At 42.8% G+C, this 22,209-nt stretch overlaps 1 protein-coding gene across 1 annotated transcript in view; it reads left to right on the top strand.

The window, feature by feature from the left end:
* Positions 1 to 1,190: 1,190 nt before the first annotated feature.
* Positions 1,191 to 22,209, top strand: part of LRRC75B (leucine rich repeat containing 75B) — a 33,491-nt gene continuing 12,472 nt past the window's right edge. The window contains exons 1-2 of the mRNA XM_077461550.1: positions 1,191 to 1,917; positions 6,788 to 6,916. Coding sequence (XP_077317676.1) covers positions 1,645 to 1,917; positions 6,788 to 6,916 — 402 coding nt within the window. The 5' untranslated portion in view covers positions 1,191 to 1,644. The remainder of the gene's footprint in view (positions 1,918 to 6,787; positions 6,917 to 22,209) is intronic.

Here is a 22,209-nt window from a genome sequence, read left to right as displayed (position 1 = left end):
TAATCACAAGAGTCCCCCTTTTACATCAGAGTCCACAGAGTTCCCCCTTTACATCAGAGTCCACAGAGTTCCCCCTTTACATCAGAGTCCACAGAGTTCCCCTTTTAGCCCTTGTACACACGGTCGGAGATTCCGACTGAATGTGTCCTATCGGACCGTTTTGTCGGATATTCCGACTGTATGTGGTCTGCATCGGACTGTTTCCGTTGGAATATCCGACGGACCAAGTTTTCCAACTTGCCGGTAAAATTTTCCGACAAAATGCTCCTATCGGACATACTCCGATCATGTGTAGCCTACTCCGGCGGACAAAGTGCCACGCATGCTCAGATCAAATTCCTAGACCAAAGCTATTGGCTACTAGCCTGAACGTAGTCCCGTCGTAACGAAATAACGTCATCACGTTATGTACAATCGGATTTTCCGACAATTTAGTCCGACCGTGTGTATGCAACATCACTTCCGGACCTCTTCCGGAATTGATCCGTCGGAATTACTCCGACGGATTTGGTTGTCGGAATCTCCGACCGTGTGTACAAGGGCTAACATCTGAACTTGCAGAGTTCCCTTTCACTGTAAGGGGGACTCTGCAGACTCTAACATAAGGGATGCTCTGGTATACAAAGAGGACTCTGATGTAAAGAGGAGCTCTGATGTAATGAGTGCTCTGAGAACCCTGATTTACCTTAGCGTACTCACTTAGAGGCAGGAGAGAAAAGGGGGGAGACTTAGTCCAGCCTGAATAATGTGTCCAGGTCTCAGACAGTCTGAAACCTGGACGCATGATTCCAAACCCGAAATGTCCGGGTGAATCCCAAACAGGTGGCAACCCTATTGACACCCCTCCGCCGCACTAAAAAAAATAATCCCAGGCATTGCAGCTATTGGATTGCGGAAGAGTCATATTGCATATGCAATAAATTCTCATCAAAGCAGGGAATAGTCTATTTTTCTATGAAATACCCTCCACTGTGAAAAAGGGTGAAGTGCAGCAATCAGTCATCCACAATGAGTGAGCCTTGATGTGGGGTTAGCAATGTACCAGCTGCTATCTATATAAAGATATTAAAGGGCAGAATGAAATGGCAGTGGCAGTTGTTTGTATGCAGCCCAGACAGCTGTTTTCCCCCCTCTCAGTCACACCCTGACATCCTGCCCTCCCTGCACACTTTGTGCTCAGCCCCTCTCCAGACACACAGCTACCAACCATCCCCCTTCACTATGCACAGCAGAGCCTGTGATTGGCCAGCCCGAGCAAGCTGAAATATAAACAAACAGAGAAGACAGGAGGCTCCAGACACACAGACTAGTCCGCATGTAGCCAGCAGAAGCCCCGATCGGCTCGTACAGCCCCAGGAGTTGGGGGCCAGTGACAGTCAGCAGAGCGCAGGCACACAGCGGGAGGAGCAGGCAGTGGCAGTTCAGCACCAGCGGCGGAGCGGACAGCTCCCTCCCAGCACATACATAGAGGACTACGTGCGCTGCGCCTGGTGCTGGAGGAGAGCTGTGCCCACCTACCTGCTACACATCTCCCAATAGGTGACAATGCTGGAACATGGTGGCATGCTAGGCTAGTTCCGTTGCACACAGCATAGCTGGCACCTGTGTACCCAGTGGGCACGTTGCACAGGGTGGAGACAGGTGATGGGTGGTCGCATGAGCAGACAGAGCAGTCTGGAAGATGATCAGGAGGAGGTGGTAGACCCAGGGCCCCTGAGAGCGGAGCCCAGCACCTCTCGAAGTACTGATTTTGCTCTTACGTCGCTGATCTTGAACTCGGAGAGGATCCCTGGGGTGTTACGGAAGAATAAACCGCCTCCGTACGGAAGGAGGGCGGCATGGATACGGGACATTCAGGCGGTGCTCCGGGACCACAAGCAGGAGCGGGCGATGCATATCCTCAAAATGCTTCGCAAGGTAAGGCCACCCCGAAAACTCTACCTGTTGTCTACGATATCATAGGTGTGCACAGCCGCATCACATTGGGGTGTGCACCCCAAAGCTCAAATACATATGCGTGTGTGCATGTGTATGTATACTAATGGCGTCAGTTGACGGTGTTAGTACGGCAGAGATTGGTGTCAGTAGGGCAGTGGATGGTGTCAGTAGTTTTTATTTTTTTATTTTATTTTTTATAATTTTTTAAAATTAGTTTTTTTTTACTAGTTTTTTTTTTTAGGAGCCCTGTTAGGGGGCTTTGGTGAAATATCAGGGGTCTAACCTAGGGGAATCTTCACCACACGGGGTGATTAGGGTGTGGCCCTGTGCGCACGCCTGTGTACCATATACAAACCACCCTCGGTCCTAGGGTCACTATACATCAGGGGTCTCCAAACTGCGGTGCTTTGCTTGTCTTTATCTGGCCCTTGGGGTACTTTTCCTTCCACTGATACAAGACACTATTCCTCCCACTGACACCAACAATGGGGCACTATTTCTCTCATTGACACTAATGATGGGGCATTATTAATCCCACTGGCACCACGATGGGGCACTATTTCCCCCACTGACACCAACAATGGGACACTATTCCTCCTATTGATGCCAATGATGGGGCACTGTTCCTCAAACTGAGAAGACTTGGGAGGGGGGGTTAAGATTACAGCGCACACATACAAAAATGACATTTAAATCATGCAAGGCTATTTAAAACACCTGAACATATTCAGCAAAAAATATGGGGATTTGGTCACACCATATGACCACATAGTGCTTAAGCGTCAAAGTACCCCATTATCAGTGGGTCCTACACTATTCATAGAATGAAAGATCCTGCTTCTCATAATTATGGGAGAAATACACTCCTCTATATGGGAGAACTAAAGGACTCCTCCTATAAGACAGGTGGACACTAATAAGAGGTAATGGTGGGGGATGGGGGGCTCCAGCCCAAAGGATCTGGTCAGGACCCATCCCTTGGCCTGGAGCACCCCATCCCCCCACCATTACCTCTTATTAGTGTCCACCTGTGATATAGGAGGAGTACGTTAGTTCTCCCATATAGAGGAGTGTATTTCTCCCATAGTTATGGGAAGTGGGATCTTTCATTCTATGAATAGTGTAGGACCCACTGATGATGGGGTACTTTGACGCAGTAGTGGGCTTAAACACTGTATGGCCATATGGTGTGACCAAATCATATTATTTTTGCACATGTGCGCTGTAATCTTAATTCTGTTACTCAAACTGACATCAACAATGGGGCACTATTATTCCCATTGACACCAATTATAGGACACTATTCCTCCCACTGACACCAATTATAGGACACTATTCCTCTCACTGACACCAATTATAGGACACTATTCCTCCCACTGACACCAATTATAGGACACTATTCCTCTCACTGACACCAATTATAGGACACTATTCCTCCCACTGACACCAAAAATGGGGCAGTATTCCTCCCACTGACACTAATTATAGGACACTATTCCTCCCACTGACACCAAACATGGGGCAGTATTCCTCCCACTGACACCAAAAATGGGGCACTATTCTTCCCACTGACACCAAAAATGGGGCACTATTCCTCCCACTGACACCAAAAATGGGGCACTATTCCTCCCACTGACACCAAAAATGGGGCAGTATTCCTCCCACTGACACTAATTATAGGACACTATTCCTCCCACTGACACCAAACATGGGGCAGTATTCCTCCCACTGACACCAAAAATGGGGCACTATTCTTCCCACTGACACCAAAAATGGGGCACTATTCCTCCCACTGACACCAAAAATGGGGCACTATTCCTCCCACTGACACCAAAAATGGGGCAGTATTCCTCCCACTGACACCAATTATAGGACACTATTCCTCCCACTGACACCAAAAATGGGGCACTATTCCTCCCACTGATACCAAAAATGGGGCACTATTCTTCCCACTGACACCAAAAATGGGGCACTATTCCTCCCACTGACACCAAAAATGGGGCAGTATTCCTCCCACTGACACCAAAAATGGGGCACTATTCTTCCCACTGACACCGACAATGGGGAACTATTCTTCCCACTGACACCAACAATGGGGCACTATTTTTCCCACTGACACCAGCAATAGGGCACTAGTCCTCCCTTTTTAAAAGTTTAGAGAAGAAAAAAAAAACAATTCTTCATCTTAATACCAAAGATGCATTGTTTACTCCCACTGACACCAGGGTAGTTTCTACTCCCAATGGCCACAGTCTGGTCCCCTAAAGTCTGGAGGACAGTAAACTGGTCCTCTGCTTAGAAAGTTTGAAAAACCCCTGCCATACATGTTACAATCCTACCTTAACAATTTTCATACAATCAACTTTAGATTTACAGAAACTACCTACTATGAGGAACTGATCTATCCCATCAGTCTGTATTTATTCAGGCAGGTCTTTGCATTGCATAGTTGATGGTAGGGCTAAAGGAGATTGTACAATCAGATTGTAACATGGGTGGTGAGCTTTAGATTTACCAAAACTAATGAGAGGACAAAAAGGGAGGACCTAAACAATCAATTCAGTTTGTATCAAATCAGGCAGACCTTTATACTTCATAGTTGTATGATCAGCCCTCCACCTCCTGACACCAGCAAAATTAAAGTGGAATTAAACACAAAAGCAAAAATGTAATATATTGCAGCTTACAAATCATTAGATGTGGTGGCTGCATTTGTTTTCATTTAAATGCTTTTTACCCTCTTTTTTCACCTGGTGATCCTGCCAATAGTACACCTCCTATATTAGGATGCCTACAATCTGGATAAAGGAGCAACAGAGACACCTTTGTGCAGCATCATTGTCAGTCTGGGGAAAGTGTTAGGCTGGACATACACAGTGTCAACTTCTTTCCTGCAACCACATTGGGTTCTACGTTTGGGTTTAATACTGCTTTAAAGTCTCTAGACTCCTCCATTCGTAACTAAAGTATATGATTTATTTATCACCCACTTTATATAAGATTTTTTTTTTTGGGGGGGGGGGTAAATCATTGTGTAGTACTGGCTTCTGATTGTATTGCTTATTCCAGTTGCAGATGAAGCAATCAAGAGACTTTCCATTCAGCACTCTGCTTTATCCTTGAATCATGACATCCATGGTGGATGGTTTTGTAGGGCAAGACAGCCTCGGTCATTCTGGAGTTCTGGGTTCTGACTTCATTGCCTATTTAAGTGTGGTGGAACAGCCCAGTTATTTTTCTTTTAAAATACACTGGATCATTATGAAAAATAGTACCCCCATTCTTTTACTGTGGGCCCTGCCCTTATAAACGTACCTACTAATAAGTAGAAATCATCAATCTGAATGAAATTTGGCTGGTTTGGCAGGGACCAGATGAATTTTGATCATTGTGTGGCCGTCCCAACTTGACAGAAGTCATGAAGTCAATGTTTCGGCTACCATAACACATCATTTATACCCAATATACTATCAATGGAATAATTCACACCTGACCACCTTTACTTGGTTTTAAATGGCCATAGCAGCCTATTTATTAAAATAATAATCTATAACAAAATATATATTTTATATTACATTTTATGTAAACCATAATAATAACAAAATAACGTAACTGACTGACCTTATCATAGATCCTAGGTTATTGAAGGCATATGTGAACTAATAACCAACTGTATCTGCCACCAGCTTGCACAGTAAGACCCCCAGCTGTAATTACAACGTCTTGGGGACAACTTCTTTCTAAGTTACTATCCAATCCAGCCACAATAACCAGTATCACTTTACTGACACACTTCTAGGGAAGGTACACCCGTAACCGAGATGAGCCCAACCCATTGTTCTCAACAAATTTTGACCACCCCCCACCTTCAAAAACCTTAAGACCTCTTCCCGCTGCTATGACATTACCAACCCTTCATTACAGGAACCATCTTCCCATAACATTCACTTTAATAAAAAAAAAAACTCTAAAACCCCAAATAAATGCACCCCCAAAAAACAGCACTTTCCACAAGACCACATATGTAAGCCCTTGTACACACGGTCGGACATTCCGACAACCAAATCCGTCGGATTTTGTCCGAAACTGTTGCATACACAGTCGGACAAAGTTGTCAGAAAATCCGATCGTACTTAACGTGATGTTACGACGGGACTACGTTCAGGCTAGTAGCCAATAGCTTTGGTTTAGGAATTTGATCTGAGCATGCGTGGCACTTTGTCCGATCGGAATTCTCTACACATGATCGGACAAAGTCCGATCGGATCATGTTGTCGGAAAATTTTTTAGCCCAGCTGGAAAACTTGGTCCGTCGGATACTCTGACGGAAACAGTCCGATGGAGCCCACACACTGTCGGATTATCCGACAACACGGTCCTATCGGACATTGTCCATCGGAATGTCTGACCGTGTGTACAAGGGCTAATAGATGTCCGACCTAAGGCATACCAATATTGTTTCAAAATTGCAAAAAATAACCGATGCAGTGCTTCCCACAAAATAAAGATTCCTAATAATATGCATCAAGCAAATGTCATATGTATGTTAAATACACCATACAGCAGTATGCTATTGGCCAGTGTGATTACATGTGCCAACCGCAGATTGGAGAATGATTGTCCAGATGAATTGAGTATTAAGGTAAAAAAGACCTTATGTAACTTGGAGACTTCAAAAAAGTTTTTTTTTTGGGGGGGGGGGGGGGGGGTATTAATCTTCTGTAGACTCCTGATATAACTAGCAGGTCCTAATTTGGTTTAGTTCCTAAATTCTTCTCATCAGCGCTCTATCTTTACAATATGACCTTGGTCCTGAGTGTGATGACCTCCCCTTTTACTGTCTTTGTAGGACCTCGGCCTGGAGGGTACATTCCTCAATGACATCCTATATAGACATGTCACCTTTCTCAACCTGGTGGACCCCATCTCCCATGAACTTCTGCTTAGCCTGGCCAGGGAACTGCAATGCCCCAGGAAGGTAAGAGTTAGTGCGTTTTAGTATGTCTGTATACAATAGACATCAGCTATGTGTCTGTTGGAAATCATGCATATCACAAGCCCAACGACAACCTGTTCAATCAGGGGACTTGTCTGATTGCTGCATAATTAGGTTTTGAATATTTATAGTCTAAAAAAAAAATACATATATGCAATGCAAGACTGTTATTTCCTTTAGTGGTGAGAGATTTTAAAAAAAAAAACAACAGGTTTATATTTATATTTCACTTAGTCCATCCAGTGTGTTTCTCAGCTTTTCTTGTGCTTGGAGGGAAAACCTTCCAGAAACACCAAGACTGGTACAGAATATCAATGATAAGAACATGGAAGAGTTATCGAGGGTGGAGACTGATAGGGGAGTGACTGAGGAAATGAGCATCGATAGGAGGGGTGGTGGGGAATCAAACACTGATGGGGACACAGTAAGAAGAAAGGAAAGACAAATGCTGTGAACAACACAATTTTACCGACATGTTGAATACAGTAATTGAATACGTTGCTTCTTTTTAGAATAAAATGACCAAAGTATTAAAGAATGCAGGAATACAATGTGTAGGGAAAGGATGCAGTCTGCTGTAAAATCTTGTCTTTGCAGGCAACAAGATAGCAAAGTGTTCTTCCTAATTAACCCTCTGTGCTGGCCTTCAAGAACTCTAAAACCTAGGGGAATATAAAGATATATCTATCTATCTATCTATCTATCTATCTATCTATCTATCTATCTATCTATCTATCTATCTATCTATCTATCTATCTATATGTGTCCCTCATTCACAATCCCTAGCTTATGGTACAGTTTATTAAATACATCCAGGAACCAATTTTCTGAACTAAAACTCACTTTTAAATTAAAAAATGTATTGAAATTAGAGTTACTAAATATTAAAGGAAAATTCTATGCAAAGCCTATATTGATTGCATCAGTTATTGCAGGTATCTTTGAATATATTGCTATGTGTTTATTACCTGGGGCCAAGCATTCTTCCAGATTTGGGAAGTGCTATGAAGTCTTTTCTCCTGTCAATGCAAATGTCTTTTATCAAACGTCCAAAGTGATGTCCATGCTTCTCCTCTGCTTGATTGGGAGGGGCAGTTTGGCAGGCTAAAGCCACATTGCATTACATTATTGTCGCATTTTTTTAAGTATGTGTATAAAGTATTAAGTAGTTAGAAATTAAAAAAATGTGAGTGGACAGATGTTTTATCACCCTAAACTTCAGAAAACGTACCTGCCCCATCACAGAGCGGAGCATAGTTATAAGTCTGGTAGTTCCTCCCTTTTTCAAACAAGTTTCCTCTATAATCTGTATAAAAAGCACTTCTCTAAAGTGAAAACCTATCATGATACTGAGATACATGAGATAGTCATCATCTGATGAAAATCACACTGTGTATACTGTAGGTCACTTAAGAGTAACGTAGACTACAGGGGATTTGCTCATATAATAAGGGCAATAGTACAGTTTATATTGGTTCAAATCATGCATTCTTGTACAATATGCACTTTATACAGCAGTGTCTAGTAGAAAAAAGTACACCCACGATCTGTGGATATAGCTTCTAATATCCAGCAGTAAATGCAGTTCTGAGGAACCTACAGATGTTGATGTCAGCATAACTCTATGAACGCTTGAAAAAATCTAAATAAACAGACATAGTTAGTCACTTTGAAAAAATACACAAGTCCATCTAGTTCAACCAAAAAAGTAAAAACACAATCCCATATACACAAACCCTCACCCAAAATTGATCCAGAGGAAGGCGAAAAAACCCCAGCCAAGCATGCCCCAGTTTGCTACAGCAGGGAAAAAATAGCTTCCTGATCCCTCGAGAGGCAATCGGATTTTCCCTGGATCAACTTTACCTATAAATGTTAGTACCCAGTTATGTTATGTACATTTAGGAAATAATCCAGGACTTTTTGAAAGCAATCTACTGAGCTTGCCAGAACCTCCTCTGGAGGGAGTCTGTTCCACATTTTCACAGCTCCTTTCCGTATCTGGAGATTAAATCTTTTTTCCTCTAGATGTAAAGAGTGCCCCTGAGTCATCTGTGATGACCTTAAAGTGAATAACTCAACACAAAGTTCACTATATGGACCACTTTTTACATGTTGATCATATCCCCCTTTTAATTTACTCTTCTCAAGAGGGAATACATTCAGTTCCTCTAATCTTTCCTCATAGCTGAGCTCCTCCATGCCTCTTATCAGTTTGGTTGCCCTTCTCTGCACTTTCTCCAGTTCCCTGATATCATTTTTGAGAATCGGTGGCCAAAACTGAACTGCATATTTCAGATGGGGTCCTACTAATGATTTGTACAGGCCCAAAATGATATCTCTCTCTCTGAAGTCCATACCTTTCTTAATACAAGAAAGGACTTTGCTTGCTTTGGAAACCACAGCTTGGCATTGCATGCTATTATACATGATTGGGCTTACGCAAGAATTTGAACATGTATTTATAGCCCAAACTTTTTTCCAGGTGGTAACACATGAAATTATAGCCAAGATCCCCAATGTCAAACAAGCCTTACTACTAAATTTTGAATAAGTCACACTTGCAACCAGGTTCCCACCGAGCATGCCAGAAACAGAGACTTGGACCAGCTACAGTAGATGTGGAACTCGCATGCTGCTATTAGCATCAACATGCTGCAAATACAGCAGTAAGTCTCAGCCTTTCAAATGTGCTCAGAGAACCAAGAGAACTTTCTTAGGAGATACAGTATATATATATATATATATATATATCTGTAGTGGAGCTCACTGAGAGATCTGAGAGCAGAGACATGCCTTAGGAGTTTGCTGGTGTCTCTGGTTATGCTGCCTTTTCAAAGTCCTTTGTGAATGAAAGCACCCACCACATCTCACCCAAGTCCCCTCCACCTGTTATGCCTCTGTGCGTCTTTATAAGGAAGCTTCTAAACTATCATAACCTAGATGCAGTCCTTTAACCCCCAAAAACAAATAGGCGCGTATAGTTTCAAAATACAACCATTTTGTTCTATCCAGACTTCTCTCTTGAAGTGTAAAGGCAACATACACAATTTATCTCCAGATAGCTTAATCTCAAGGATTTCAGCATACTGGTCTACAATGTTAAACTCTGAATTAACCCCATGTACACTGCTATACACCTCATAGCAGTGTGCATAGAGTTCATTCAGAGTCTTAAGCGTTAACACATGTGCACATCCCCGTAGCACCTCATGTAATCTTTTTACAGTATATGTGAGCATCTTGGATTTGAACACAGGCATATCTCCATTTCTATGGTCTACTCTGCTGAGCTTTGAGCAAAGAAAAGGGTCAAAGTGCACTTTTTTACTTACCGTACAAGGGCATTCCCTTTATTAAGAAGGAAGCTTCTACCCTTCATGACACAACAAGAAGTTTTTTTTTTTTTTTTAGCCTATTGCTCCAATTGTTTGAAAGACTTCAATCATTTGCTGCCTGTAATGTTGCCCTGCTGTTGCTTCCATTCAGTTTACCTTACTGTTTCTCTCTGGGTTCACTGAGCTGTACCTACTCTACCAGCACAGAGTACCCTCCCCCTTTCTTTTCATTATTACTACTTGTTTAAATATACTTTGTACTATAAGTCATTCATTGCCACAATTTTTCTCTCACCTCTCACCAATACTTGTTTGCCCTGGGTCCTTAGTCATGCATATTAATGTTTTCTCCTGTCACATATTAAACAGCTCGATGTCTTGAATTGGAATGCACATGGCCTAAACAATAAGTTTAAATGATATACAGTACTGTATAGTCCAGAATTACATAAGTAACAACACCCAGACATTGTGATCCTTCAGGAGACATTTTATTCTGGCATTACTCTATAGAACGCTATAGAAGTGTCAGTCCTGATTAAGCACATTACTCCCAGTACTCTACAGGAGTTTCAATCCTAATTAGGCACAATATCATTTTGGCACTCTTAGATTTGAAACTAGATCATATATATGTATATAAGCGTTCTGGCATGGCACAATCAAGGCTAAACCAGTGACCATTCTATATCCCCCCTCTTTACACAGCAGACATACCCTATGGTGCCGTCATCTTAATGTCCACCCTTGAACATGCCTACACTGTTTGGATTAGGATTAATTCCTATCTAGACACAATAACTTCTAGAGCCTAAATTAGTTTCAAACTCCAAGCACTATCCCCTTCATGCAAGAGATAGGCCTGGTTGATGAGTGGCACCATTACTCTTGCTCATTTATTTTCCTATTTGTTCTCATGTATAGATTTAGCCTTTTCTTCTAGCAGCTTACTCCCACTGGTAGTGTCAGCCACCCACCTACCTGCCAAGCCATTGCCCATTGGCTGTTATTCTAGATTAAGGTCAAGCCCCCCCCCCCCTTCCTTCCCCAATATGAGTTTTGGAAATTCATCCCTTTTAGTTCTACCTGTTCCCATCAGATATGGATCTAAACCTTCAACGGTCACTTAATGCACAGTCACATAGCCTGGATTTCTCTTAAAAAGAATTGGATAACAAAATGAATCAAGCTCAAGCCAAGTATGTTGATAACCCCTCCAATTCCACCAGTCCCTTCTTAGGCTCTGTTGACACCTGTGCAATGCACCTTTCTAAAGTGTGTGTAAAATCATGCAACAAAATGCATGACAACAAGCACTATATGTTTTGGTGGGGTACAATTTAAAAAAATGGATCATGGACTTCTTTGGTGTGATTTAGATGCCATAGGCAGCCCATTCAATTGAACAGACTGCTATGTATGGTAATGTATGTAAAAATGTGCAGCAAAGCATGTGCACTGGCACATTGCACAGATCTGAATCCAGCTTAAATACACTGCAAATAAACCAAGAAGTAGTCTATTCTGAAAAAGCAATGTTTTTTTTTTCCTACAAGGTAAAATATCTTTGAAAAAAAACACTGGGGAGGATCCTTTATCTCTAAAACATCTAAACTCCACATACACTAGCCCCTCTATATGAAAGGATAATGGTACCTTGGTTACCAATTCTCTAGCAATAAATTAGACCAAGACTAATACAAGATACCACTACTATCGATATAAAACTTTACGCCAAAATCTATTTAGCAGACTTAGCCATGCCAAAAGAGAGTTAGAAACAAAGAGATCTACTTGATATCCCATTGTACGTTTATGTAGATGTCTACTGTGATTTTCTTCCCTAATTAAAATGGCCTAGGTCTAGACAGAATCCCAATCAAGTGTTAAAAATGCACTTATATTATGACACCTGACTTACTGCAGGTATTCCTTAGTGCATTATAAAACAGGAAGGCTTCCCCATCCTGTGCCAGAGTTCTATTATTTTGACCCACAAGCACGGCAAAGATGATCAAAAAATATGACTTCCACAGACCAACCTCCCTCCTGACCGCTGATGCCAAAATTACTTGTATGTGTACAATCATAACTATTAGCATAAATTTAGACCAAATGGTTATTACTATTGATGTTGTCTTTTTTTTTACACATCCAAGGTCTTTGATGCCATGGCATGGTCCTTTCTAAGGGCTATCCTTGGTGGGCTGGTAGGTTACATATTGGATGAGCTTGCTTTACTACAATCTTAGAGCCATATGTTGCACAAATGAAACTAAGCAGGAATGCCTGGTATCTCCATTGTTGTGCACAATCGCCACAGTACCACCAACAATTAGAATACAACAACATCCCCAGACGGTGGGCCTCAATGTTGCATACCTCAAAGAAAAGTTAGGACTTTGTGCAGGTGACTTTTTTACAGATGGCTATTGATATTATTGCTGAATTGTGTAATTACAATTATCTATAAACTGGACCAAATTAACCATCTTCTCCATTTACCCACAACACGTCCCTGTGAATACCTCCTATCTGTTCTTAACAGTTTAACGTTTTAGGTTTCTAGCTACAAAAAATAAATAGCCACCATAAACCTTTTTTACCCACCAACATTGACTCACTTTTTAATTGATAAAAAAACAAATGTTTGTCCCAGACAAAACTGTCCCTTTTAGTAACTGGTTAAATCGACTTATTTAAAATTTGGATGTCCAAAATTCTATATGTGCTTCTAAGATCCCCTGTTTACAGTATTTCAAAATGTCACTGGAATGGAAATATAAAAGTGCAGGATTTTCACATAGAACACTTACATTCTCTACTTAATGGGGAGGCTTAGCACTTCCATGCCTGCGTAAATAATATAGCCCAACTCTTCCTGATGTTCAAGAGGTTTGTTGAAGTTGATACCCATTAGGCACAAGTACTTGGATTTAACCTATATGCATGGCCCAAAATAACTGCTCTATAAGCTTTTAAAGGCCAAAGCTGCATTCAATCTCATCAGCTGCTACAACATTTCTATAAAACAGACTGGGATTGCCAAAGTAGGTTGGGGGAAACCACAGTTCTCTGATGTAACTGATGTAACTGGATGGCAAATTGCTGGACTGTAGTTTCTTGCTCAATTCCTAGGAAATGTGACTCTAAAATCATCACTCACCATAGTTAACTTTTAAACTTTATAACGGATGGACTTCGGAAACAGCTAACAAGTAAGCTCTATAATTGGTTGATTATTTCCAAGGAAAATTGAAATGTAATATATTAACCCCACCACCGTGCAAAAAATAAATATATAAATGACCCTAGTATCAGCTGCTCACCTCCAATAAATGTGCCTTAATTTGTATCAAAGAATATATTCTCTCTCTCTCTCTCTCTATATATATATATATATATATATATATATATATATAGTATCTCACAAAAGTGAGTACACATCCCATTTTTGCAAACATTCTATTATCTTTTCATGTGACAACACTTAAACAATGACACTTTCCTACAATGTAAAGTAGTGAGTGTACAGCTTGTTAAACAGAGTACATTTGCTGTCCCCTCAAAATAACTCCACAAAGTTTTTTTTAATCAAAACTTGTTTATTGATAAATTGCTCATATGATACATACAATTGTTACAGTATAAAGCCAAAGAAAAACAATACATACAGTATATGTCTTTGTAGGTATACAAAGTGTCTGAGCAATAACAGAGAATGGTGCTGATGATAAACTTCTTATACCCTTTCCATTCCCAAAGATGAGAAAAGAAGAAAGGGTCTAACCAGTACTTTCAACCTATTATGATAAAACAGTAGTATACTTTTCTTCTGTTCCCGGGTAAAGCAAAGTCTAGTGCATAACCTTTGAACTTAACCAAACCTGTGTTTTTCTTGCCTCTCTTGCTCCCCCCCCCCCCCCCCCACATCCATTGATGACTCTTTACTGAAAGAGTCTATCCATTACCAACTGTGGTGGAGCTAGGCTAGGGTCATCCAGCCATGGTTGCCAGATAAGATCAAATTTTCCCACGGCCTTTCTGCGGCTGTAGGCCAACCTCTCTCTAAGGAGCAAAGATTTAACATATGCAATCCACTGTTTCCTTGTGGGGACCGCAGGTGCCATCCAATACCATGCTATAAGTTTCCCGGCCAGGTACATCAGTCTAGTGATCATATAATACATACCCTTTGGGTACATTTCCTCCTCAATTGCCCCAAGCAAGCACACCAGGGGGTTCAGGGGAACAGGAACTTGAGCTAATCTGGATATGCATTGAGACACCTCTGCCCAATACCGGTGGAGCTTTGTGCATGTCCAGAGCAAATGTATAAAGTCCCCCTGATGTACTTTACATTTTGGGCACAGAGGGGAGTCTCTATTTCCCCAACTGTGGAGTTGTATTGGCGTTCTGTAGGCTCTATATAGGATAAATAATTGGGACAGTTTATGAGATGCTGAAAAAGATACTGCAGGTATTGACTCCAGGGCCATGTCCCACTGATCACCATCTATGTCTATCTACCCACTTACTCCTACACTTGAGAGAGGCATGATCCTGGATGGACAACAACAGCTCTGCATATATCCTAGTTATAAGTCCTTTCTGGGTCTCAGCCCGGAGGATTTAACACACAGTTATTAATGTCTAAACTGCTGGCAACAAAAGTGAGAACACCCCTAAGTGAAAATGTCCAAATCGGGCCCAATTAGCCATTTTCCCTCCTCAGTGTCATGTCACTTCACTGGAAGTTCAACATAGCACCTCAAGGCAAACAACTCTCTGAGGATCTGAAAAAAAGAATTGTTGCTCTACATAAAGATGACCTAGGCTATAAGAAGTTTGCCAAGACCCTGACACTGAGCTGCAGCACCGTGGCCAAGACCATACAGTGGTTTAACAGGACAGGTTCTACTCAGAACAGGCCTCACCATGGTTGACCAAAGAAGTTGAGGGCACGTGCTTAGCATCATATGCAGAGGTTTTCTTTGGGAAATAGACGTGTGAGTGCTGTCAGCATTGCTGCAGAATTTGAAGGGGTGGGGGTCAGCCTGTTAGTGCTCAGGCAATACACCGCACACTGCATCAAATTGGTCTGCATGGCTGTCTTCCCAGATGGAAGCTCTTCTAAAGATGATGCACAAGAAATCCCGCAAACCATTTGCTGAAGAAAAGCAGACTAGCGACATGGATTACTGGAATAATGTCCTGTGGTCTGATGAGACCAAGATAAACTTATTTGGCTCAGATGGTGTAAAGCATGTTGGGGCAACCAGATGAGGAGTACAAAGACAAGTGTGTCTTGCCTACAGTCAAGCATGGTGGTGGGAGTGTCATGGTTGAGGGCTGCATGAGTGTTGCCGGCACTGGGGAGCTACAGTTCATTGAGGGAACCATGAATGCCAACATGTACTGTGACATATTGAAGCAGAGCATGATCCTCTGCCTTTGGAGACTGGGTCGCAGGGCAGTATTCCAACATAATAGTGAACCCAACACACCTCCAAGACAACCACTGCTTTGCTAGAGAAGATGAGGGTAAAGGTGATGCACTGGCCAAGCATGTCTAAGGACCGAAGCCCTATTGAGCATCCACAAGGTGGAGGAGCGCAAGGTCTCTAACATCCGCCAGCGCTGTGATGTTGTCATGGAGGAGTGGAAGAGGACTCCAGTGGAAACATGTGAAGCTCTGGTGAACTCCATGCCCAAGAGGGTTAAATGGCAGAAAATGGAGAAAGGACGGCCGCACTCCAAAATAATGCCTTTATTGAATTAAGCTTAATCCATACATCAATCAGAGACACAGGTCCAGATGACACTGACGTGTTTCGCACCATTAATGGCGCTTAATGATTAAGCACCGTTAATGGTGCAAAACATGTCAGCTATCATCTGGACCTGTTTCTCTGACTGATGTTTGGATTAAGCTTCATTTAATAAAGACATTATTCTGGGTTGCGGCTGTCCATTCTCCATTTTCTGCCAAATTTACTTTTTCATCTCCTACATGCTAGGACGGTGTGAACACAAGCTAAACAACCTGAAGTGGTAATTATGTTGATTTGGTGTTTTTGGACTGCCCAAGAGGGTTAAGGCAGTGCTGGAAAATAATGGTGCCACACAAAACATTGACACTTTGGGCCCAATTCGAACATTTTCAAAAGAAAAGGTCAGACGGAATCATTTCATTGGATATTCCGATAGTGTGCGGGCTTCAGCAGACTTTTTTTTTTTCAAAAAGTCTGATGGACCTAGAAATAGATCATGTTTTAAATCTTTCCGATGGAATCAATTCCTATCGGGAAAACCATTCGTCTGTATGCTGGTAGCTATTGGCTACTGGGTATTGAACTTCCTTTACTAGTCCCGTTGTACGTCATCGCGTTGGAAACGAACGGACTTTGGTGTGATCGTGTATACGCAAGTCCGTTCGGTCGGAACTCCATTGGAAACTCCGCCAGAAAGACCGTCAGAGTTTATTCTGACGGAAAGTCCGGTCATGTGCATGCAGCATTAGGGATGTGCTCACTTTTGTTGCCAGTGGTTTACTGGCTGTGTGTTGAGTTATTTTGAGGGGACAGCAAATTTACACTGTTATACAAGCTGTACACTCACTACTTTGCCTTGTAGCAACGTGTCATTTCTTCAGAGTTGTCACATGAAAAGATATAATAAAATATTTACAAAAATGTGAGGGGTGTACTCACTTTTGTGAGTTACTGTATATACACATATATACTCTACAGTGAATTGGCTATAAAAACAAAATAAGACGAAAACAGTGAAATAAATAAAAAGTAATTTGAACGCTAATTTCAGCCACATTATAGCCAAGGAGGAAAGAGATATGCATATTATAAAACCTGAATGAGGAGGTCAAACACTTTTGATGAGTGTTAGTCCTTAAAGTGGAGGGTCATATCACATTGTTGTGTGGTTCACTTTGAGAAATGTTTATTTTAAGAAAGGTCTGGATTATTCTGATTGAACTCACCAGATTGTGAAATATAGACACTTGATCTATTTTGTCAGTCTATTTTGATGTGGACTGACTTGGTCTGGACTAAGTTTTTTATGTTTTTGTTTAGATGAGCGACCACCCAAGCCCCCCCCCCCCCCCATATCTCCAGCATCCCCTGTGTCTCCAGTGCCCCTGTGTCTCTGGTGGCCCCAGCATCTCCAGTGACCCCTGTATTTCGGTGTCTCCACTGACTCCTGTTTCATAATGACCCCACCACCTCCAGTGAATCCAGTGCTTCTGCATCATCATGACCCTGGAGCATCCTGTCTCACACAATTCAGCCCATAGCATCTTATGTCATCTTGTGACTCCAGTATACTGTGAGCACCTATGTAACACTTGTTTCTGCACCCAGCTTCAGGTATGCTATTGTATTTCCTGATCTCTCTCTCCCTATGGAGCTGGAACCCAGTCTATAACAGCTATAGGAATTAACTCTTAAATTTATACATAGCACAATGGGCTGCCCCATCCCACCCACAAGTTTGTATCCTAGGTCTACTTCATTCTCCAATGTTCTCATCTCTACTCCATGAAAGCTATTCATGGCTGGAAAAACAGTGGTGTTTCAGTTGATGTTTGGAAATTTTCCCTCTATGTTACACTGGATTGGCCATAAATGCTACTCTACCCTTCAAAAAGTTAACCTTTGCACACAGAATATGTCCAGTGAAATTGGAAAAAACCTGGCCGCCCCCTCTCTCCACTCCACCCCCCCTATATGCAATGGATAGAGTCGTGCAGAGCATGACTCTATCCACGGCCACCGTACCCCCGTCAATGCGTCCCAGTCCCTTTCAGGGCACCAGGTGCATGAATTACAGTGGCAGGGTTTTTTTTTTTAAGCACCTGATTAGAGCCAGAGGCTCGTATAGGCTTCAAAATCGGGTGGGCTCGGGTCGCAGAGGTTGCTCTCTGATTAATATTCGCTGTTGAAACACTGATCCTCAATCCGGCCAAGCAGGAGCAGGCGTGAGAGCGATTCTTCCGATTGGCCGCCGAGGAGGAGGTAGGAAACGTAAGCCGTGATGACCTGGAGAATGGGAGGCCACAGGAGAACAGCAGAAGAACGGGAGGCCGCCGAGCAGGGGAAGCCGCCGGTGATTGGGTAAGTGCTACCGCCTGACCGACTGACCCGGAGGGGTGGCCCCCCCCGCCCCCAAAAAACAAATTCCACCGGCCGCCACTGGAACATAATCCCTTACCTTATAGTAGTTATTTTGTTGTTTATAGTAGGACCCTTAGATCTCTGCATTTTCCTGTGGGTGGATGCTACCATGAGACCCCTGAATAAGCCCTGACCTCAAAATAATAAGCAGACACTTTTTGGTATATTAATACTGTTTTATTGTTGTATTCTTTTTTTCTGTTAGAGAATTTGGCAGAATAACCATCATATTTGTTATTAAATGCTTGTTTTAACTGCATTGCTTATGCTGATACCGAATAAAACTTGTTTTGACAAAAAAAAAAATTCATACTTATGGTAATCAACGACTGAATATGATTCTTGCATAAGCCCAATTGTGACTAGTCCTCTAAACATGTTGCAACTTAAAAAAAAAACAGGAGTAGCACATTAAAACCAATAACTTAACCAACATCCGCATTCATATTTACATGATCTAGGTTGAAATAAAGTACTGTTGACAATTTCACCTTTTGGATCAAATCAAAATACTTCTGAAAATGTGAAACTAGGTTTTTGCCCTTATCCCTCCCACTCTGGCTCCACGTCATATATATAGCACAATCAAGGCACACTAGTTTTGCATCACAATACTACAAAGACACTGACATTGTTTAAAACCACTTAAGGACCGAGCCTGTTTTTCAGACTCAGTGTTTACAAGTTAAAAACAAGTTTTTTTGCTAGAAAATTACTTAGAACCCCCAAACTTTATAATTTTTTTTCCTAACACTCTAGAGAATAAAATGGCAGTCATTGCAATACTTTTTGTCACACCGTATTTGCGCAGCGGTCTTACAAGCGCACTTGTTTCGGAAATAATTCACTTTTTTTGAAAATAAGACAACAGTAAAGTTAGCCCATTTTTTTTTTTATATTGTGAAAGATAATGTTACGCGAGTAAATTGATACCCAACATGTCACGCTTCAAAATTGCGGCCACTTGTGGAATGGCGTCAAACTTTTACTCTTAAAAATCTCCATAGGCGATGTTTAAAAAATTCTACAGGTTGCATGCTTTAAGTTACAGAGGAGGGCAATAATTATTGCTCTCGCTCTACCGATCGCGGTGATACCTCACATGTGGGGTTTGAACACCGTTTTCATATGCCGGAGCTGCTCACATATGCGCTCGCTTTTGCACGTGAGCTAGTCAGGATGGGGCGCTTTAAAAATGTTTTTTTCTTATTTATTGTACTTTATTTTATTCATTTTATAACAGTTTTTTTTTTTAATTGTGTCACTTTTATTCCTATTACAAGGCCCGTTTCCCACTGCTGATAACGGTGATCTCGCGGTGAATCCACCGCAGAGAACACCATTATCGTAAACAGAACCGCACACTGAAAAGATGGATACCACGGTTGTGGCAGCAGCTGCTGCCATTACTGAGATATCCATCTTTAAACTGCTGACGTATATATACAGTGGGCGGTCGTTAAGTGGTTAAGCCTGGGTATTAGGGCTGCATTGCAAATCCAGGTCTCTTATAAATTTTTTCTCTGAAGTTAGTAAAGCTTGCCAAAGCTCAATTTCGATCCATGTATGGCCATTCCTGTGGGAAAGGGAATGTTGGAAACCTTTTGTTATCCAGCGGCTACAGTGTAGTCTGACAGTGGAGAGTCTCAACCATTAAAATGCAATGGCACAACAGGGAGGATTCCTCCATCCACCTTGCTCATTTTTTTTGTTTTTTTTCCAATCGGCCCATTGGTCATATATGGCCAGCCTAAGATAACAATTTTGGTGACAACTGCAGAGAGTAAAAATTTGTCATTTTAAATTTTTGTTTGTTTTCTCCGTGCATATCTAAAAAAAGATAAATAATAATAATAATAGGGGCAGTGAGATATAATTCACTACTGTAGTCTCATGCTTGCATTACCTTTGCATAAAGGCAGACCAGAATCATACAGTAAAATCTGGAACATTTATTAAAAGGAATGGATGTGCACACATTCACACACACATTTGTAAACATTTGACAGTGAAATCTGTATTATGTACATAATAATGTGTAGGTTGTATCCTCGAATTTCACATTGAGCAAAATAAGTGTCAGAATGTCAAAAACAATATGTAAGAGCCCTTTCACACCGAGCCGCGGGGGGGTATCGGTGGTAAAGTCGTTTTGGTTTTAGTGCCGCTATTCGGCCACTAGCGGGGTTGTTTTAACCCCCCGCTAGCGGCCAAAAAGGGGTTAAAGTATCGCAGCCTGCCCCATTGATTTCAATGGGGAGCAGCAGTGGAGGAGCGTTGAGTTCACTGCTCCTTCACCGCTCCAAAGAAGCTGCTGGCAGGACTTTTTGTGACACCATGCCAGCGCACCACTCCAGTGTAAATGCCGTCAGGCTTTCACACTGGAGTGAAAGGAGACGCTTTTTTCAGGCACTATACAGGCGCTATTTTTAGAACTGTAGCGCCTGAAAAACGCTGCCAGTGTGAAAGGGGTGTGAATGAATAGCTGTACATTAGACTGAAAAATTACTGTGTAAGAGGTTGCATATCCCAGATGTACAATAGACAATGGTACTCTAAGGCCCCTTTCACACGGGGCAGATCTGTTTAGCTTACTCCGCTAGCTCAGCACTGAGCAGGCGGATGACAGGTGTGTCTCTGCTCACTGTGCAGGGGCGAACCTGTCAGAACTCGCTGATATCTATGGGAAGATCGGATGAAAACAGACAGCATGCCGGTTTTCATCCGATCCAATCCGCTGTATGGATGGCAAATGTATCGCCATCCATCTGTTTTCAGTGGATCTTGTTGGATTGGATGGGAGGCGCGTGCCAAGGGACACATCTCCGCTGAGACACCCGCCTGCCCATACAAGTTAATGGGTGGCCCGCTCGGATCCACCTCAAAAACGCCACCCCTCTCAACCATACCAGGCCATATGCCCTCAATATGGGGGGGGGTAGGTGCTTTGGGGACAAGGGCCTCAACTCTGGCCGGTGGTTGTGTGGGTCTGCATGTAGGGGGCTTATTGGAACCTGAAAGCCCCCTTTAACAAGGGGTCCCCAGATCCTGCCCCCCCCAATGTGAATGAATATGGGGTACATACCGTGTTTCCCCGATAGTAAGACACCCCCGATTGTAAGACGTATCGGGAGTTTCAGAGGGATCGGCTAATATAAGCCGTACCCCGAAAGTAAGACATATGTCTTACTTTCGGGGAAACACGGGGGTATTGCCGCCTCCAGTGGCGTACTAAGTGTGGGGCGGGGGGTGCGGGCCGCACCGGGTGCCACACCCTGGGGGGGGTGCCAGGCCAGCGCCCCCCCCTCCGACTGAAGAGACAGCGCCGTTCTGATCAGTCTCAGGCAGCGGTTGTCACTCACAGCCGAGCAGAGTGAAGCCGCCTCCCCCTCCTCTTGTATGGCTACACAGTGCTGTCCATGAAGGAGAAGGAGGGGGAGGCGGCTTCACTGAAGCCACCTCCCCCTCCTCCTCCTCCTCCATACACAGCACTGTGTAGCCATACAAGAGGAGGGGGAGGTGGCTTCACTCTGCTCGGCTGTGAGTGACAGCCGCTGCCCGAGACTGATCAGAACGGCGCGACGCAACCACAGAGAAGGGGATTATTGCGCCAGGTCCCGGATCACTGCCGACAGGTGTCACTGGCTCTGTGTCCTCCCGGTACAGGTCAGTGCTGGTCATACAGAGAGAGACCAAGGAGGGGGAGGGGGAGGGGGGGGTGTGAAGAGATTCTCTGCAGCTC

The sequence above is a fragment of the Lithobates pipiens genome, unplaced genomic scaffold, assembly GCF_037356315.1.
Source record: "Lithobates pipiens isolate NorthernLeopardFrog02 unplaced genomic scaffold, aLitPip1_a1.2 Scaffold_3, whole genome shotgun sequence".
NCBI classification, from domain to species: Eukaryota; Metazoa; Chordata; class Amphibia; order Anura; family Ranidae; genus Lithobates; species Lithobates pipiens.
Note: the sequence above shows the minus strand (reverse complement) of the source record. Positions and strands in the feature narration are given on the sequence as shown.